This window comes from Microcaecilia unicolor, chromosome 1 (genome assembly GCF_901765095.1).
Source record: "Microcaecilia unicolor chromosome 1, aMicUni1.1, whole genome shotgun sequence".
Classification (NCBI taxonomy): domain Eukaryota; kingdom Metazoa; phylum Chordata; class Amphibia; order Gymnophiona; family Siphonopidae; genus Microcaecilia; species Microcaecilia unicolor.
Genome location: NC_044031.1, coordinates 384,107,994 through 384,129,264, shown reverse-complemented (window position 1 = coordinate 384,129,264; position 21,271 = coordinate 384,107,994). Strand labels below are relative to the sequence as shown.

Genomic DNA, 21,271 nt, shown 5'->3' with positions numbered 1-21,271 from the left:
TAAAGGACGCATACACTCACATCCCGATACTGCCAGCTCACAGACAGTATCTCAGATTCCGCCTGGGCGCACGGCACTTTCAGTATTGTGTGCTGCCCTTTGGGCTCGCCTCTGCCCCACGAGTGTTTACAAAGTGCCTCGTGGTGGTAGCGGCCTACCTACGCAAGCTGGGAGTGCACGTGTTCCCATATCTCGACGATTGGCTGGTCAAGAACACCTCGGAGGCAGGAGCTCTCCGGTCCATGCAGTGCACTATTCAACTTCTGGAGCTGCTGGGGTTTGTGATAAATTACCCAAAGTCCCATCTCCAGCCAACTCAATCTCTGGAATTCATAGGAGCGCTGCTGAATTCCCAGACAGCTCAGGCCTACCTTCCCGAAGCGAGGGCCACCAATCTCTTGGCCCTGGCTTCGCAGACCAGAGCGTCTCAGCAGATCACAGCTCGGCAGATGTTGAGACTTCTGGGTCATATGGCCTCCACAGTTCATGTGACTCCCATGGCTCGTTTTCACATGAGATCTGCTCAATGGACCCTAGCTTCCCAGTGGTTCCAAGCCACCGGGAATCTAGAAGATGTCATCCGCCTCTCCACCAGTTGTCGCACTTCACTGCTCTGGTGGACCATCCGGACCAATTTGACCCTGGGACGTCCATTCCAAATTCCGCAGCCCACGAAAGTGCTGACGACGGATGCATCTCGCCTGGGGTGGGGAGCCCATGTCGATGGGCTCCACACTCAGGGTCTGTGGTCCCTCCAGGAAAAGGATCTGCAGATCAACCTCCTGGAGCTCCGAGCGATCTGGAACGCACTGAAGGCTTTCAGAGATCGGCTGTCCTGTCAAATTATCCAAATTCGGACAGACAATCAGGTTGCAATGTATTACGTCAACAAGCAGGGGGGCACCGGATCTCGCCCCCTGTGCCAGGAGGCCGTCGGGATGTGGCGTTGGGCGTGTCGGTTCGGCATGCTCCTCCAAGCCACATACCTGGCAGGCGTAAACAACAGTCTGGCCGACAGACTGAGCAGAGTCATGCAACCGCACGAGTGGTCGCTCCATGCCAGAGTGGTACGCAAGATCTTCCGAGCGTGGGGCACCCCCTCGGTGGACCTTTTCGCCTCTCAGACCAACCACAAGCTGCCTCTGTTCTGTTCCAGACTTCAGGCACACGGCAGGCTAGCGTCGGATGCCTTTCTCCTCCATTGGGGGACCGGCCTCCTGTATGCTTATCCTCCCATACCTTTGGTGGGGAAGACCTTACTGAAGCTCAAGCAGGACCGCGGCACCATGATTCTGATAGCGCCCTTTTGGCCCCGTCAGATCTGGTTCCCTCTTCTTCTGGAGTTGTCCTCCGAAGAACCGTGGAGATTGGAGTGTTTTCCGACTCTCATTTCGCAGAACGACGGAGCGTTGCTGCACCCCAACCTTCAGTCTCTGGCTCTCACGGCCTGGATGTTGAGGGCGTAGACTTCACTGCGTTGGGTCTGTCTGAGGGTGTCTCCCGGGTCTTGCTTGCCTCTAGGAAGGATTCCACTAAAAAGAGTTACTTTTTCAAGTGGAGGAGGTTTGTCGTGTGGTGTGAGAGCATGGCCCTAGAACCTCGTTCTTGCCCTGCACAGAACCTGCTTGAATACCTTCTGCACTTATCAGAGTCTGGCCTCAAGACCAACTCAGTAAGGAATCACCTTAGTGCGATTAGTGCTTACCATTATCGTGTGGAAGGTAAAGCCATCTCTGGAGAGCCTTTAGTCGTTCGATTCATGAGAGGCTTGCTTTTGTCAAAGCCCCCTATCAAGCCTCCTACTGTGTCATGGGATCTCAACGTCGTCCTCACCCAGCTGATGAAACCTCCTTTTGAGCCACTGAATACCTGCCATCTGAAGTACTTGACCTGGAAGGTCATTTTCTTGGTGGCAGTTACTTCAGCTCGTAGGGTCAGTGAGCTTCAAGCCCTAGTAGCTCATGCTCCATATACTAAATTTCATCACAACAGAGTAGTGCTCCGCACTCACCCAAAGTTCCTGCCGAAGGTGGTGTCGGAGTTCCATCTTAACCAGTCAATTGTCTTGCCAACATTCTTCCCCAGGCCGCATACCCGCCCTGCTGAACGTCAGTTGCACACATTGGACTGCAAGAGAGCATTGGCCTTCTACTTGGAGCGGACACAGCCCAACAGACAGTCCGCCCAATTGTTTATTTCTTTCGACCCTAACAGGCTAGGGGTCGCTGTCGGGAAACGCACCATCTCTAATTGGCTAGCAGATTGCATTTCCTTCACTTACGCCCAGGCTGGGCTGACTCTTGAGGGTCATGTCACGGCTCATAGTGTCAGAGCCATGGCAGCGTCGGTGGCCCACTTGAAGTCAGCCACTATTGAAGAGATCTGCAAGGCTGCGACGTGGTCATCTGTCCACACATTCACATCTCATTACTGCCTCCAGCAGGATACCCGACGCGATAGTCGGTTCGGGCAGTCGGTGCTGCAGAATCTGTTTGGGGTGTAATCCAACTCCACCCTCCAGGACCCGAATTTATTCTGGTCAGGCTGCACTCTCAGTTAGTTGTTCTTCGTAGGTCAATTTCTGTTGTTTCCTCGCCGTTGCGAGGTTCCATTGACCTGGGTTCTTGTTTTGAGTGAGCCTGAGAGCTAGGGATACCCCAGTCGTGAGAACAAGCAGCCTGCTTGTCCTCGGAGAAAGGGTATGATACATACCTGTAGCAGTTGTTCTCCGAGGACAGCAGGCTGATTGTTCTCACCTACCCTCCCTCCTCCCCTTTGGAGTTGTGTTTTATACTTTATTGCTTGTCATTCAACTGGCGGGAGCGGTCGCGCACGGGCGGGAAGACGGCCGCGCATGCGCGGTGGGCGTGCCCTGCGTGCCGACCGTCCCGCGAAGCTTTTTCCGGTTGGTGGGGGCTGCCGCGGACGTCAACCCAGTCGTGAGAACAATCAGCCTGCTGTCCTCGGAGAACAACTGCTACAGGTATGTATCATACCCTATACTGCTTATCCCAGAAATAGTGGATTTTCCCCAAGTCCATTTAATAACAGTCTATGGACTTTTCCTTTAGGAAGCCGTCCAAACCTTTTTTAAACTCCGCTAAGCTAACCGCCTTTACCACATTCTCTGGCAACAAATTCCAGCGTTTAATTACACGTTGAGTGAAGAAAACATTTCTCCAATTTATTTTAAATTTACTACATTTTAGCTTCACCGCATGCCCCCTAGTCCTAGTATTTTTGGAAAGCGTGAACAGACGTTTCACATCTACCCGTTCAACTCCACTCATTATTTTATAGACCTCTATCATATCTCCCCTCAGCCGCCTTTTCTCCAAGCTGAAGAGCCCTAACCACTTTAGCCTTTCATCATAGGGAAGTCGTCCCATCCCCTTTATCATTTTCGTCGCCCTTCACTGCACCTTTTCTAATTCCACTATATCTTTTTTGAGATGCGGCGACCAGAATTGAACACAATATTCGAGGTGTGATCGCACCATGGAGTGATACAAAGGCATTATAACATCCTCATTTTTGTTTTCCATTCCTTTCCTAATACTACCTAACATTCTATTTGCTTTCTTAGCCGCAGCAGCACACTGATCAGAAGGTTTCAACGTATCATCAACGACGACACCTAGATCCCTTTCTTGGTCTGTGACTCCTAACATGGAATCTTGCATGACATAACTATAATTTGGGTTCCTCTTTCCCACATGCATCACTTTGCACTTGCTCACATTAAACGTCATCTGCCATTTAGACGCCCAATCTCCCAGTCTCTTAAGGTCCATTTGTAATTTTTCACAATCCTCCCGCGATTTAACAAATTTGAATAACTTTTTTTTTTTTAATTCTTTATTTAAGCTTTTACCAAACATAATTTTTATGAGTGATGTTTTAATTCCCCCCCCCCTCTTGGACCTCTTTCTGACTCCAGATCACACGGGGGACTACAGATACCTATTTCACATAACAGGCTCTGTCTGGTTTCTCCAACCTCCATTGTCACCCAATCACAAGGAGGTCTGCTCTGGGTTTGCATTAGGGGCTGTAATCGAATTCTGATTCCCATAACTACTGCTTTCTGTGTTCCTGGATCTAGGTATACTCTGGGCCATTTATGTTCCCAGATAATGCCTAATAAAAATCTGTCTAAGTTTCTCCAGAGACTGAGTGTATGTGATGTGCCTTGTAAGCTAAATGTAAGGTAAAGAGAAGATAGAATAAAGACAGAGATAGGTTTAAATAGATAGATACATTTTATTTCTTACCCAAAGACAAGTCTTCAAGTTGGTACAAATACAGACATCAGACTTTAATCAGGTACATTCAGCAGACAGATTCTGGGTACAACCGGACAGAGCCCTGCCGTCTGACAGAAGCGTTGGGGAGGATTCCAAAGCTATGGCAAATTGTCCCCTCTTTTATACACAAACCTCTCCATAGAAGTCAATGGTGAGATACCTAGCTCTCAATTTCTGAGATGATACTTTCCCACGCAGTCTTATCAGCATGTTTTGGGAAGCGTTGAGATAACAGTTCCACATCTCTCTGTGTCGCAATACTTTTCACACCATCTTAAGAACTCTGTATAACCTCTGTAGCCTTCTATACAAAACTAATAGACTCCATTTTGTTCATCTGATTTAAAGTGACAGTTGTACCAGTTTGTGTTAGGACTCATTGTTCAGACCTGCTTTTTACAGATTCTGAAATATTAAATCATGTACCTGTTATTTGGCCTAGTCAGTACTTCTTCAGTTATTTTAGCTGTTAAAGGTATGTAAATTGACCCATCACTATTCCAGTGGATGGATCCCAAGCGGGGACGCATATTAACTTACAGGAAAAGCAAGTCCTTGCGCAGCCAGTCATAGATTTTTAAACCTAGCTGGTATTTTTACAGCCTGAGTCCTAAAATCTGGCCTTCCCACCCTTCCGGTGGATCCAGTGAGGGTCTCTTGCTGTACTATAATTATACAGTGATAATACACAAAAAAGAAATAATAAAGCATACAATGCAGAAGAACAATATTAATTATATAGATATTCCTTAGTAATGACCACAATAATCATAGCTATGATCCAAGAAAGATTTAGAAAATGCCTTTGCTTAAATAAACATTTCACAAAGTTTAAATCAAATAGGTAGTTACGTTCCCAGGTGAGTTACTCAAAGCCTGCTATACAGCGTTGCATAAGTGACTAGACTTGTACATTGACCTCTTCTCTGCTTTTAAGGAAATCTTCCAATTGTTTTGGATTAAAAAACTGATATTGTTTAGACTGCTAAATTAATCTACAAATACAGGGAAATCTCAAAAGGAAATTTGCCCCAATTGCCAAAGCTCTTGGGCGCAACAACAGAAACATTTTGCGTCTTTTTTGAGTTTCCCTGGACAAATCCAGGAAAACTCTCACTTTTGATCCCATAAATAACGAATCTAAGTGTCTTAACGAGAGTTTAAGGACTGCATCTCTATCCATTTCCAACGCAAAGGTTGCTAACAGTGTAGTTTTCTGTGTTATAACCTCAAGAGATGACTCCAGGAATGCGGTGAGGTTCATTACACCTTGCCCTTGTAAATCCACTGATGTTCTAACATCAGTCTGTAAATAATAAGCTCTAGTTAAGGGGGGTAATGAATTCTCAGGCATGCCTAGGACTTCCAGTAGATATTTTTTTAACCATCTGCGTTGGAGGAACCAGTGGGGACCTCGGAAAATTAATAAATCGCAATGTCAATCTCTTTGATTTGTTCTTCAGGTATTCCAAGCGCCTCAAGGTAAAATCCTTGTCTTTTATCAAAATTTGATCCATAAGTTCAGTTTTCTCCAGTCTTTCAGACAGTTTTTTAACTTGAGATGCTTGGCTTTCACAAGATTTTAACTGAATCAGTGCAGTCTCTGATAAAGCCTTTATTGTCTCCATATTTCTCAGCATTAAATTTTGTAGTGCAGATTGGGTCTTTGAAGTTAAGTCCCAAAGTGACTCCAAAGTCACTACGGCAGGTTTCTCTATCTCTCCCATAATACAAGCCGGTAGGGGGGCTTTAGAAGCTTGTTCCAGGATACTCACAGTCTTTGATGAGACAACAGGAGCAGCTGTTAACTCTGGTTCTTCCAAGCTTCCAGCTCCAGTTCTCCTCTCCCGCAAACGCCCTCCCTGCTCCTCTCGATCTCCTTCGTGGGCCAAGGCAGCAGGGCTTTCTGGGAAGTTCTCCCTTCCGGGTTGTGGGGGCGCCATATGCTCGACGGGGCTGAGGGAAGCCCCGTCTACGCTGCTGTCCTGCACCAAAGTGTCGGCACCAGCAGAAGGAGTAGACGCCGACATGGGACCGGGCACCACCGTGAATCGGTCCAGCGTCGTCTGCTGTAGCTGGGGCACTCCCCTCGGGACGGAGGGAACCTCCCGAGTCTTACCCCATCTCTTACCCATCTGCAAGGTAGGTAAGGCGCTCTCAGTAGCGTTCGGTTGGGCCGAGTCTCAGGCGCGTCCGTTGACGCTACCTAAACCGTCGCCATCTTGGATCTATGTATAGCCAACTTTGAATAACTTTGTGTCATCAGCAAATTTAATTACTTCACTAGTTACTCCCATTTCTAGGTCATTTATAAATATGTTAAAAAGCAGCGGTCCCAGCACAGAGCCCTGGGGAACCCCACTAACTACCCTTCTCCATTGAGAATACTGACCATTTAACCCTACTCTCTGTTTTCTATCTTTTAACCAGTTTTTAATCCACAATAGAACACTACCTCCTATCCCATGACTCTCCAATTTCCTCTGGAGTCTTTCATGAGGTGCTTTGTCAAATGCCTTCTGAAAATCCAGATACACAATATCAATCGGCTCCCCTTTATCCACATGTTTGTTCACCCTTTCAAAGAAATGTAGTAGATTGGTGAGGCAAGATTTCCCTTCACTAAATCCATATTGACTTTGTCTCATTAATCCATGCTTTTGAATATGCTCTGTAATTTTGTTCTTAATAATAGTCTCTACCATTTTGCCCGGCACCGACCTCAGACTCACCGGTGTATAATTTCCCGGATCTCCTCTGGATCCTTTTTTAAAAATGGGCGTTACATTGGCCACCCTCCAATCTTCCGGTACCATGCTCGATTTTAAGGATAAATTACATATTTCTAACAATAGCTCCGCAAGCTCATTTTTCAGTTCTATCAGTACTCTGGGATGAATACCATCCGGTCCAGGAGGTTTGCTGCTCTTCAGTTTGTAGAACTGCCCCATTACATTCTCCAGGTTTACAGAGAATTCATTATGTTTCTCCGACTCGTCAGCTTCAAATACCATTTCCGGCACCGGTATCCCACCCAAATCTTCCTCGGTAAAGACCGAAGCAAAGAATTCATTTAATCTCTCTGCTACGGCAGTTCATATTGTAGACACTTAGTAATGTTACCGGAGTGCAGCTCTGAGGGAGCTCATCCCTACAGCACTTTGAGATTCTTTTACTTGTGTGCTACTTTGAGTACATAAGTACATAAGCTTCTATACCGGGAAAAGACCAAGGGTCCATGAAGCCCAGCATCCTGTCTCCAACAGTGGCCAATCCAGGCTTCAAGAACCCGGCAACGCCCCCCCAAAAGAAAACAAAAACAAAAAAAAAACCAAACTTAATTCTTAATGTTCAATGGACTTTTCCCTCAGGAATCTGTCCAAACCCCCTTTTAAATTCCGTAAGGCCAGTTGCTGTCACTACATTTTCCGGCAACGAGTTCCAGAGTCTAACTGCACGCTGAGTAAAGAAAACCTTTCTCCTATTTGTTCTAAATCTACCATATTTTAGCTTCATCTTGTGTCCCCTGGTTTTGTTGTTGTTTGAAAGTGTAAACAAACGCTTCACATCTGTCCGCTGTATTCCGCTCATTATCTTGTAGACTTCTATCATATCACCCTTCAGCCGCCTTTTCTCCAAGCTGAAGAGTCCTAACCTTCTCAGCCTTTCCTCATAGGAAAGTCGTTCCATTCCCTTTATCATTTTCATCGCCCTTCTCTGCACTTTCTCTAATTCCTTTATATCTTTTTTGAGATACGGTGACCAGAATTGGACACAGTATTCTAGGTGCGGTCGCACCATGGTGAGATACAATGGCATTATAACATCCTCGTGTTTGTTTTCCATCCCTTTCCTAATAATACTCAACATTCTGTGCGCTTTCTTAGCCGCCGTGGCACACTGTGCAGAAGTTTTTAACGTCTTATCAACGATGACTCCCAGATCCCTTTCTAGGTCTGTGACTCCTAACGCGGAACTTTGCATGACATAGCTGTAATTCAGGTTCCTTTTACCCACATGCATCACTTTGCACTTGTCAACATTGAACTTCATCTGCCACTTGCACGCCCAATCTCCCAGTCTCGCAAGGTCCTCCTGTAATATTTCACACTCCTCCTGTGACTTGACGACCCTAAATAGTTTTGTGTCATCTGCAATTTTAATTACCTCACTAGTTACTCCCATCTCTAGGTCATTTATAAATATGTTAAAAAGCAGCGATCCCAGCACAGACCCCTGCGGGACCATACTAACTACGCTTCTTCACTGAGAATACTGACCATTCAGTCCTACTCTCTGCTTCCTATCTTTCAACCAGTTCTTAATCCATAGTAATACCCTACCTCCGATCCCATGACTCTCCAGTTTCTTCTGGAGTCTTTCATGAGGCACTTTGTCAAACGCCTTTTGAAAATCCAGATACACAATATCCACTGGCTCCCCATTGTCCACATGCTTGTTCACCCCCTCAAAAAATGTAGTAGATTGGTGAGGCAAGACTTCCCTTCACTAAATCCGTGCTGACTTTGTCTCAGCCCATGTTTTTGTATGTGCTCTGTAATTTTATTCTTAATAATATCCTCTACCATTTTGCCTGGTACCAACATCAGACTCACCGGTCTATAATTTCCCGGATCTCCTCTGGAAACCTTTTTAAAAATCGGTGTAACATAGACTACTCTCCAGTCTTCCAGTACCACACCTGATTTTAGGGATAGATTGCATATTACTAACAGTAGCTCTACAAGTTCATTTTTCAGTTCTATTAATACTCTGGGATGAATACCATCCGGTCCTAGTGATTTACTACTCTTCAGTTTGCAGAACTGACCCATTACAGCCTCCAAGTTCGCAGTGAATTTGTTTAGTTTCTCCGACTCGCCTGCTTCAAATACCCTTTCCGGCACCGGTATCCCTCCGAAGTCCTCCTCTGTGAAGACTGAAGCAAAGAATTCATTTAATTTCTCCGCTACGGCTTTGTCTTCCCTGATCGCCCCTTTAACATCACTTTCGTCTAGCGGCCCAATCGATTCTTTAGCTGGCTTCCTGCTTTTAATGTATCTAAAAAATTTTTTACTATGTATTTTCGCTTCTAACGCTAACTTTTTTTCAAAGTCCTTTTTTGCCCTCCTTATCTCCGCTTTGCATTTGGCTTGGAATTCCTTATGTTTTATCTTATTATTTTCAGTCGGTTCTCATCACATAAGCTTATACAAAGTTTAAATGAAAAGTAATGGCTCCACCTCCATAATTCATCAACAGTTGGCTGCATTGATGTGCTACAGCAGTTCACTTGTTCTTTGAAATCTGTTCCTTCACCTCACTTAGTGAGTCTGTGTGAAGAAGCTGTTTTGCTGTTGTTTGTGAAATGGAAGAATGTCGTGAGCACTCGGTGTTGCAGTTTAAACTATGTGCCATGATAGAATATGACTGTTGAAGGAGTCCCTCCATTTGAAATTCATTGTGTTACGCAGGTTGCCATGTGTGATGTGAATACTGTTCATCTCTGGGACAAAAAAATGTAAAGATTGTTTTACCTAGGGGTTTTTTTTTTTTTGTAAACAGTCTTGGTAGGATTGAATGATCTGATGTGATTGTGCTTTCCTGTTTAATTAATGGAGTTCTTTTCTTTTTTTTAATATAATTTAATTATTATAAACCGCTGTGGTCGCTTTTGTGGATAAGAAGTATATCAAATGTAAATAAACTATAAAGTACATTACATTACAGGTTGTTGCTGTGCGGTTTGCCTTTCTGATATGGCAATGTCGCTGAGTATTGGCTCCGACTGCCATGGCACTGTCTGGTTAGTGATTTGGGGGGGGGGGGGTCCCATGGGCCGAAAGGCTGTCCTAACTCTATCTGCCAAGCTAACTGCACACCAGTCTGAATATTGACTGGTACGTAGTTAATTTGGGGGTGGCCACTGAGGTCCAGATATTCAGTGCCAGTGCCCAGACATTAGAGACTGACCAATTTATTTTTTTTTTTTTGGCTTCAGCTTTAGTACCAAAAACCAGCCCGAAATCCAGATTTGGCCATGCTTCGGTTTTGGCCAAACATGCAAGTGCATTTTCAGCTGAAACTGACTCCCCTCCCCAGTCCTATCTTTAAAGCCCTGGTGGTCTAGTGTACTCTTCAGGACAGGAGCGATCCTCGGTCATTCCTGCCAGCTGTGCAGCTGAAATGGCTGCAATGACTTCCTGCGGCAGGCATTTTGAGATTGGAACCAGCATGGGCAAAATTGACTGGGGATTGATGAAGCCACCTGAGCACCAGGGCTTTGAAGGTAGACCCAGGGAGAGTGAAGTTTGTGTGTGGGGGGGGGGGGGGGGGGGGACTTTTTTTTTTTTTTTGTACCACTGAACTTAAGAATTGAAATAGTTCTTCTCAAAACTTTTGAATTTTTATGACAATCCCATATGGGAATGTGTTTCTTTCTGTTTATATACCCACCAAACACCTTCTTTTCTCATCCTAAATACTCTCTATATGTGACCTGGGGTGTAGTACCATTGGTATAACACTTTTATATCGGTTTTCTATCATATTCCTTGCTATCCTTCCTCACCCACCTCTTGGATTCTCTCAATCTGACTTTCCTATTGAATATCACTCATTTGAGTTTTCAGGTCATCATTCCAAAGAGCTTGGGTTTCTTACTGTCATTTATTTTTCACTCAAAGAATAGTTAAGCTCTGGAACTTACTGACATCATCTGGGTTTAAAAAAGGTTTGGAAAAGTTCCTCGAGGAAAAGTCCATAGTCTGTTATTGAGATGGACATGGGGAAGCCACTGCTTGCCCTGGGATTGGTAGCATGAAATATTGCTACTAATTGGGTTTCTGCAAGGTACTTGTGACCTGGATTGACCACTGTTGGAATTAGGATACTGGGCTAGATGGATCATTGGTCTGACCCAGTAGGGCTATTCTTGTGTTATGTTGCGATTTCTTTACTATCAGTTCTGTTTCTTGGTAGTGTAGGAGCTTGACCACCATAGTTCATGATGGCATAAAAGGATCTGTTCTTGACCTGAGTGCCCTATGGGCTCTTTCAGTTTCAAAAGCAGGGAAACGGGACCTCAAGAGCTTTTGTACGTAATCAACCAGCGTTCCATCTGCCAACCCTTCTGGAATACCCAGGATTCACAGGTTAGATGTGCGATTCCTGTTTTATTGGTCCTCGATCGGGTCCTGTAGTTCCTCCAGTTGCTGCTCTAATCAAGACCTATCATGGTTTTCCCCTGCCCAGTCCTCCTTCAGCTCCACAAGGCGGGCTTCCACTGTGTCTAAATGGATGGACAAGGCCTCAGAGTTGTCCTCCAATCTGTGAATCACCAGATCAGCAATTTCCAGTTTTGCTACCTTAAACTCCTTTAGTATGGTTTCATAGTTGTCTTCCCCTTCAACCCTGGTAGTGTGGGCACTTGGTCCAGGACTGGTAGTGTGCTGGCCTAGCGGAGAATTTGTGACTGCAGGTCTCCCTCATTCTTTAGGCATTTTAGCTGGCTTATCTGAATACATGTCTTTGATGGAATGCACCACTTTAGATTTGCTTTGCTTTGGCATTATAGTATTGGGGTGGGGGAGGAAGAGGTAATCATAGGCAACAACATTACTTGCAGTGGCTGATGTACTGCCTACAAAAGATCAGGGCCAAGAGATTCATGCTTCCTAAGGCAGGTCTCAGATCACTGGCTGCCAACTGTGGCATCTTGGCTTTAAAAGCGGGGGAGCGGGGGGGGGGGGGGAGGGACCTCCACCAATAATAAAAAGCAGCACTGTGAGGGACCTGTGATCAGTTGGCTCTGACCTCTGTACTGTCTGCAAAGCTCTGGGAGACCCTGTTGCCACACTGCCACCACTCTGGGCTACCTCTTCCTCTGGTGGCAGAGTGGTCACATGCCCTCACCGCTGTGTGCTGCCAAGCAGAGGAAGCCTCCATTATAATGTAGACTCTGGCCCCCGAAGACAAGAGGCAGAAGGATCCCCAATGTCAACTGTCCTTTGCATCCCTACAGGGCCCTGGTCAGTAAGGTGCTGTACAGGGGCTGTGTGTGGGGGGGGGGGGGGGGGGAGGGGGGTTGATGCAGATGGAGCTTAACGCAGTGCTGGCTCCACCAGAAGTCTGAACCGATGGTCTTCCATTTAAATTTTATTTTTATGTTTATGCAACCACATGCATACTTGTACAGTAGGCATACTTGGGGAGGAGTGTGGGTGGATTTGTGATTTACTATTTATTTTACATGTGAACATTTAATCCTGCTCCAGAGCCGTCATGAATGTCAGTGCCCATAATCCAGAATTTGTGATGGTATTTTATAAACGGACATAGGTGCCTAAGCATCTTTATAAAATAGGCCAAAAATAGATGCCTTTCTGTCCTATGTGTTATAAAATTATTCTCATAGTCTAAGGAGGTGAGTGTGGCACAGTGAGGTGTTATGCTTTCTTCTGCCCAGTCCCCTCTTTGTCCCTTACAGTCACTTTCTTCTTCATCCCCTTTCTTTTCTTGCACTCTTCTTCTCTCTTGTGCCGATTTTCTGAGTAGGCTGTCTGTTTTCTGGTTACCCCTTCAGTGCTTGCTGCTCTACAGCCAGGTAGTAGAATCATTCTTCACAGCTGCTTCTTTCTATGCTGACAGTATCATTGCACATGTGGCTTCAACTGTTCACCTGCAGCCATGCTACTTCTGGGCTCTTGGGTCCATTCTCCAGCATTGGTCTGGAGTTTACTGCATTTGTGCTAAAGAATGGCAGACTCCTGTAAAATGCCAGAGAGTTGAGGCATCTCAAGAGAGAGGGGGGGAGGGAGAGAGAGAGAGAGAGATGTGCAGTCTTGGAGAAACAGCGGAAAAGGGACACCTATAAAAATAAAGCCAACCTACACAGGCTGCTAAAGTCTCATGGTAATTGAACAGAGGACAGTCGGCTAAAGTCAGGAAGATAAAGATGCGGAATATAAAGTCTGGGATTAGCCAGTGATCAGGACTTGGCTTCAGCTCCTGGTTTAGGGGGCTTGCCCTTCAGACCTGGCCTGCTTCTGTAGGCATGTTCATAGCCTCTCAGCCATGGAAGGTGGGATGATACTATTGACTGGCCCAACAGCCCTGGTAGAGGATCTGGAGGCAGTTGTATCCGACTGATTCAGTCAGAGGAGGGCCCAGCAATTGTCATGCAGAACAGGTATGGGGAGGCTGTGATAGAAATGAGTGTCGAAGAAAGATGCACAGAGTAGAATAATCAAGTGGAGTCTGGCTGATATATATTTCTGAGAGTAACTAATAATGCAGAATGTTGCAATTCCTCTTCCAGGAAGAGGAACTCATCCAGTCAGAAAACTCGGCCTCCATCTTTAACACTCTGTCAGATATCCCATCCCAGATTGAGGATGCCGACCTGCTCCTGCAAGAGGCCATGTCTATCGCAGGCTCTCTCACGGATGTCATGATCGAGACACAACGTCGCAAGCATCTGGCATACCTCATTGCAGACCAGGGACAACTGCTGAGCCCAGGGGCAGCGGTGAGCAGCTTGTCAAAGGTGAGGTCAGAAATGGTGATCAGGAAGTTCAGGGATTGAGTTGAGGGTGAAGGGAAAGGAAGGACTGAGAGAGGGGCTGACCGCCCCCTGAAATCTAGAGAAGTCCAATGAGGAACCCACAGGCTGAGAGACAGAGAGGGGGGCATCTCATCTTTCTCATAGGAGATGGTGAACTAAGAAACGGGGCACAGAGAGACACAGTGCAGGCATTGAAGGTTTTATCTAAAACATGACAATGGTGGTATTTTGTTTAAAAAAAAAAATAAAAAGGCTGTTCAAGCATGTGATATCCTGTGGAACGTTACAGGTTACCTCACAAACTTGCCATTAGTTCAACTGGCTTGGCTTAGAAAGACAGCAAAAGAATATGAAAGAAGGTATCTACAGATGGGGGATTTGTTATTTGATGTCCTAATTTTTTTTGCGAGGATGAAAGGAGTTGCATTCTACCTGTCCTCCTCCAGTAACAGAGGACCTCATGTGAGCAAACATCATGGCCGTAAATTCAGCCTTTTACACTGTGATGTGAATCCAGCAGTTTTATTCATTGTTTAGAAAATTTTATTTATGAACCTTTCCCTGAAATATCATAGAAAAATATGGGGGCAGTGTTCAAAAGATTTTACACAGATAAGCACGAGTTTACTTCAGCAGAATGCGGCTTGAAAATTGCCCTCATCCTCATACAGATGGGAAGGTGCACAGAGTGTGATTGGCCAGATAGGGGAGCATTTGGGAGTAATATTGTTAAAGTATTTTTTTGTATGTGTGTGTGTGGGGGGGGGGGGGGTGCATTTGCTGTTTCACAGTTGTCATAATTAAATTTGCATTAAAGAATGGGTAGATAGGTTGTAGGAGGGAAGGTTTCATGGTGATTGCATTTCCACATTTCAAAATTGCCCTCTCTGTTTTACGATTTAGAAATACTTTACTCTTTGTTTATTTTATAAGAAATGAGTGATGTGTTTCTATGTTCTTCTCTCCCACAGATTGTGCGCAGGCAGAGTCAGCGCAGGAAGTCAGGAATTACCTCGCTGCTGTTTGGTAAGAAGGAGCTTTCTCTACCCCTTGCTGTGGTGAACCCAGAGAACTGTGGAGTACTGGCTGCACATGAAGAATGGAAAGATGGGCTGAACCCCTCAAAGGGAGAGGAAGAGGAGGATGGGATGGGCTGTACCTTTGGAATGGGAGGAAGATATGGAGAGGATGAAAAAAGAGCAGTTGGTGGATCAATGCATGTGTATGATCAAGAAAGTGGTTGGTTGATATGGGGGAGGGGGAGGGGAGGTAGTGAGAGGGCTGCTGATGGATCAATGTGTATGTGTGACCGAGAGGGTGGCTGATAGGAGGTAAAGAATGGACAGGGCTAACACTGGATTGATTAGATCAGTGACTTCTTCCTTATATAGCTTTAGTTGGTTATCTCAGTTACCTACCTTAGGGAGTAGTTCTATAACTGGGTGCATCCAATTAGGCATTCCAAGGGTGCGTGGTAGGATCCTATTCTATAACAGAAAGTAGTCACCAGGTATCAATATGCCTAACATTTAGGCGCTTGCACTTAGGCTAACCATAGAGCTGGTGTAAGTGCATGCTTTTAAGTGTGGCAGGGACACACCTAACATACAGTAGGGTTTTCATACCTTGCCTGGAATATTGTATTCAGTTTTGGAGTCCATTTTTGGCTAGAAAGGCTGCTAAGGACATAAGACTTGTAGCGGTTTAGAGAAAAGCGATAAAAATGATATGGGGTTTGTGCCAAAAGACATATGAGAAGAGATTTGATAACCTGAATATATATACCCTAGAGGAAAAGAGGGATAGGGATGATATGATACAGAATTTAAATATTTAAAAGGTATTAATGTACAAACAAGTCTTTCTCAGAGACGGGGAAGCAGTAGACATGCATTGAGATTGTGGGGTGGTTGCTCCAGGAGTGAGGTAGGAAGCAGTTTTTCGTGGAGAGCGTGGTCGATGTCTGAAACGCCCTCCTGGGAAAGGTGCTGGAGACAGAAACAGTGATGGAATTTAAAATGTGTGAGATAAACATGTGTGGTCTGATCTCCTTCAGTGAATGAGGGTGGTGGTGGGGGGGGGGCGGGGATGAAACTTGAAAAAATTACCATGCTGTATTGTTGTATCTCCTTTTACAGAAATTATTGTTCCTGACATTGTGTGGTTCTAATAAAGATAGATATTTTTTTTAAATGTGTGGGATAAACACAGAGGATCACTGTATGGAAAGAAGATGGAATCAAAATAAAACTTAGTGCTGCTTAGATGGCAACTCAGTACTTAGGAAGTGAAAACAAGAAAATGAACACCTTTTTTTTTTCCACTCATTTTTACTTGCTCGTTGCATCTGTTTTCCACCTCTTCCACACGTCTGCTGAGATCTGCAGATTCCGCAAGAATTTCCCCTTCATCGCCATCAAATCGGCTTTCATAGCAGCCAAATCCTCCTTCACCACTTTAAACCAGCCACAGAAGTCTTCTCTTGTAGGTGGTATATTTTGCTCATTGCATTACATAGCTTCTCAGTATTCCAGAACCTGTGGAATAGACATATCTCTCTTGGCATCCAGTCCAGCCTATCTCCAGCAGGTGGATGGACATACTTTTCAGCCTCTGGTTCCAAGTGATTTGCTCCTGATCCAGTTGGTCAGCTGGTCCCCAGTTGTGCGTCGTGGGTGGCTTGAGTCTGCAGAGTCATATCTGGAAGTCTTCAGATCCCTGTCTCTGGTGCCCTGTAAATGTACTTCTTCCCTCCCTTCACCTCTCCCCTGTTTTCAGTGGAGCTCTCCTTTTCCAGCACAACAACCTTAAAAAAATTAAAAATAGAGGCGAAGGAAAGAGGTTTACTTGAGAGAGTGGGACAGACTCTCATATTGAATTTATCTCATCTGGGACAAGACTTGTAGAGACTGAGCTTGGGGAGAGCAGCCGGTAGTGGTAAATCAAACTAAAGTTTGACTAAGAACCACGTGGAGAGCTGCAAGTTCTACATGGCGCAGGGTAGGGATCCTGACTGCTTGGGACCATTTGGTGCAGGGCTTGTGACAGTAGGGATGAATGGCGACTCCCTTGGTTTTCTTGCTATAAGATCTGCCAGCCAGTGTCGACTGCTGCCCCTCCGGCTCCTAAGAGATCTCATTAAGACCTCCAGGAGTGGGCAGATGAGGCTATCTGCTTCTCCCTCCTTATCATGTGGCCTCAGTCTATTCAGAGGTGCCATTGTTGAAGGAACTCTTAGAGGAGGAGGAAGAACTCCCTGCTGAGGAGGGGGATCACCTGAAAGTACTGAGGTTATTTCATAAAGAGGAGCTCAGTACTTTTATTTCTGAGGCACTGGTGGTGCTTTTCATTGAGGAGCCTTCTGCTTGGGGGATTAGAGGTCCTCCTAAGGCCTTCCCTGGCATTCAGGACCTATCACAAAACACTTGAGGCACTTCAGACCTGCATCAATAGTGATGCAGAAGAAAGGAGATCAAATGTGAGGTCCAAACAGCAAACAAAACCCAATGTGGTCCACATTTTGCCCTTTCAAGGGCTTCCTCAGGGGTGTAATACTAAAATCAATAACCAAAACATAATTTAATCATAAACCCATAACAAAAAACCTTGGAACAACATATAGAGGTCCTTTTACTAAAGTATGCTAATGGATTTAGCATACACTAATGATTAGCGTGCACTAAATGATAAGACGCCTATTATATTCCTATAGGTGTCTTATTATTTAGCGTGCACTAATGATTAGCACACATTAAATCTGTTAGTGAACCTTAGTAAAAAAGACCCCTAAGAATGTAAGGGCTCCAGTGTGATTATTATGTGCACTTACAAAGAAAAATTCAAAACAATCACACGCACATAAACATTTACAACATAACAATAAATATAAACATATAGAACATGTTTTACATACACATAATAAATAGTGTATAAAAGAAAAATAATAAATAAAAACATGCTGGCGCAATATAACAAAACAAATTCTAATAAGAAGGTATCAGTGCCAGATACATAATAATGCTTGCCAGATCAAAGTAGTAACACTCATAGTATGTGCCATAAGTGCAAAAGTAATAGTGGATTCAAAAAGTGCTCTAAAAATTACATACCCAAAGCTGGGGTAAACAACATTTTACTCCCAACTCCACTATGAGAATTACTCGGCAGTGCTACAAAACCAAATTCACATATTGTATCAAACCACATCATTTTAATGGTCTAAACTACTCTTGAATTCTGAAATAATCACTGTGTCTATATTTTAGGTTGTGGAATAGTGGGGAGCTACATAATGGAAGGAGAAATTAGGTCTGTCTTGATAATTTTCTTTCCATTAGTCATTTCCACTTTTCCAGAGGCCCACTCGAGGTTTCTGAGATGTTTAGTTAGTGTAAAGTAATGGACCAAATAACAATTGTCACCTTGCATGGTGCTTCCTGCATTGTTTCTTGTTTGGTGCAAGTTGTCCAGAGATGAGAGAGGTCCACACATGTTTGCTTGTCTGGTTAGTGTTAGGTTAGCGAGTTGTTTAAGATTGTTGAATTTATTCTGAGTATTAGCCTTACTGCTTGTCTACATAAATACTAAGGAGCTGGAATGGATGCCAAGAGAGATGTCTCAGCTCAGTTTTCAGTTCTGTATCTCCACTTGCTGGTTAATGGACACAACTGTCCCTCAAGTTCTGGAATAGTGGGAATGGACTAATGGAAAGAACATTATCTGGTAACACCTAATTTTCTCCTTGCTTACCCCCTCCCTCTCCATTTGGCTTGGCCATGGTCTGTCTTGCATCTCTGCTTGCTGCCATCTTTGAGCCCTCCTGGTCCTGTCTTTCCACTTAATAATTACATTCTTTCAGATTGACAATTTTTGGTCTTGTTGACATATTCAGGCAATCTGCAATTCTTTCCCTTCTGTTCCTGTGCTTTCTTTTTACTCTGGAAAATAAGTGCTAAATTAACATATAGGGACTGTGGGTTGAAGTTCTCCATGTCTCCTTTCTGCCTTGTCAGATAACATTTCCCCCTCCCTGTATTTTCTTTTCTTACATTTGTTTTGTTTTTTGTTTCTTCAGGTGAAGATGATCTGGAGGCACTGAAATCCAAGAACATTAAACAGACGGAGCTGGTGGCAGACCTGCGCGATGCCATTCTGCAGGTGGCCCGGCATTTCCAGTGCGTGGACCCCAAGAACTGCAGTATCGTAAGTTGCATAACCCAGTCCTGAATCCATTTATCCCAGCTTCCACTCCTCCACTCAGTCACATCAATTAATTGCATCACTTAGCCAAACACTGCAGACCACATCTCAAGCTTGTGATGTAATTTTTTGGGTTGGGGATTTTCATTTTGGAGGTCATTCTGATAAGCCTGAAAGTCCAGTTTTACAGCTGTCCATATTTGTTGAAGATGATGGTTAAGAGATTCAAAACTGCCATAAATGGGGAATATTCAGCCCTTTTTTTCAGCTTTAAAAATCCCTTGTAATGTCAGTAACTCACACTGAAGATTTCATACAGATGGAACAATAAAAGCAAATGTCTTGATGATAGGGACTTCATATAACGGAGACTGGCATGCTCTAGATAAAGAGGGAAGACATTTGACCTGATCTGACATATCCTTACCCAGGTCCTGGCTGAAGTTCTAAGTGACTTTCCCCTATCGTCTTTTTAAAAATGTTCTCTCTCCAGGACCTGACCCCTGATTACACCATGGAGAGCCACCAGAGAGACCATGAGAACTATGTGGCATGCTCACGTAGTCGGCGGCGCAGGGCCAAGGCTCTGCTGGACTTCGAGCGCCATGATGATGATGAGCTGGGGTTCCGAAAGAATGACATTATCACGGTATACCATTCTATAGAACAGTACATCCTCTAATCTGGTCTTGTAAAAAAAAAAAAAAAGAGAGTAGGGAGGTGAAGGCTGCTGGTAGTCGCATGAAAGTGGCGTTTTCCTTAGTGAACTTACGAGACCAGTACAGAACCTGTGGGTTGTGTCCATCAAACAGTGGCGGAGACAGAGGTAAAAAAAAAAAAAAAAAAATCAATCGTGTGCTTTTCCTTTTAAGAGCACCTTGCATTGAGGCCATCAGTATTTCTTTGTCTCCAGCAGATGGTCATGACACACTGTGCAGCTTATGGACTGTTTGCTGAGGCAGCTGCTGACCCAGTTGGAGAACTTGGTGTCAGTTGAGCAGGAGGGTTACCTCTTGAGAGTACTTAAGCTCTTAAAATTGAAGATGTTTAAAATGGAGCGGTTACAGGAGCCTGACTTCTCAAGTGGAGTTAACAAAAAAATCACCCCACCACCAAAGAATGAAATATTATAGTTCTTTTGCACTGAGAGCACCATAATAACATTTCCTGTCACCTTTCTTTGTACTGGGACAGGGTGCTTATACCGTTCATGATCCAAGTGAGCATTTTGCTTGAAGTCTCCTGCACAGGGTGCTGAAAGCCTTTATTATTTCAGCAGAGCTTTTTCTGGGTAGTAAATTTTTGCAAATTTTAGAACTGCCTGCAGTCTTGATTGCAGGGGAAGCCACAAAGACATCAGTTTGCTGTTTTTTGAGGTAAAATATTAATTTTTTAGGCACCACCCTGGCAGGCCTACATTTCCAACATGAAAGGCGTGGGAACAGCACTTTGTGGTTGTACTGGCGAAGTGCCAGAATTTATTTCTTCTGGCACTGTGCCATTTCTTCCACTGGAGCTCTGCCATAACTTGGGTCCCTTTAGTACTTCTTTGTTTGGAAATTCAGGGAAATTTTTGAAATTTTGGGCAGTCTGAGATCCTGAGAGAGGAGTCTTTTTTTTTTCCTCTCATATTCTTCTTTTCTGACATGCTCTTTGGAAGCTTGAAATGCTTTTTCCCTTCAGGTCAAAGTGAAAGTCAGACATGGACTCTGTACTTGGTGTTGAATCTCCAGAACATAACAGCACAAATTTATTGGCGATACAAAACCAAATAGAAATTATCCCTATGTAGACACAGTCATTAGATTTGCTGAATTTTAGTGGTGCTCATGCACCCCTACCACCCTCGGACCTGGCTGCTATACTCCAGACTCCACTGCTAGTTCCCTACCAGCTCCCAGATCCTTTTCCAAGGAATTGGTAACAGTAGCAGCTTGGCTTCACAGGAGGTTATTGAAGTTCTTCCAACATTGACTGTGATTTCTTTAAAAAAAATAAAATAAAAGAAAGAAGGCAAACGGGCTACTTCTAGCGCTATTGTTTTTTCTGCAGTCCTTGAGTTGAGCGGTGAATTCCGTAAAGAGCAATTTGACCATCATGTATTTCAGAATACTCTTCCACACCAAGGAAGGGAACATTTCTTTCACATTCAGATCAAACGTTACAATTCCAGTTCTGTCAGCTGTTAGCTCTTGAAGTT

At 44.5% G+C, this 21,271-nt stretch overlaps 1 protein-coding gene across 1 annotated transcript in view; it reads left to right on the top strand.

Moving 5' to 3' along the window:
- SGSM3 (small G protein signaling modulator 3) overlaps positions 1-21,271 on the top strand; it is a 160,162-nt gene that overhangs the window by 87,729 nt on the left and 51,162 nt on the right. The window contains 4 exon segments of the mRNA XM_030210556.1: positions 13,627-13,854; positions 14,844-14,898; positions 18,947-19,074; positions 19,565-19,720. Coding sequence (XP_030066416.1) covers positions 13,627-13,854; positions 14,844-14,898; positions 18,947-19,074; positions 19,565-19,720 — 567 coding nt within the window.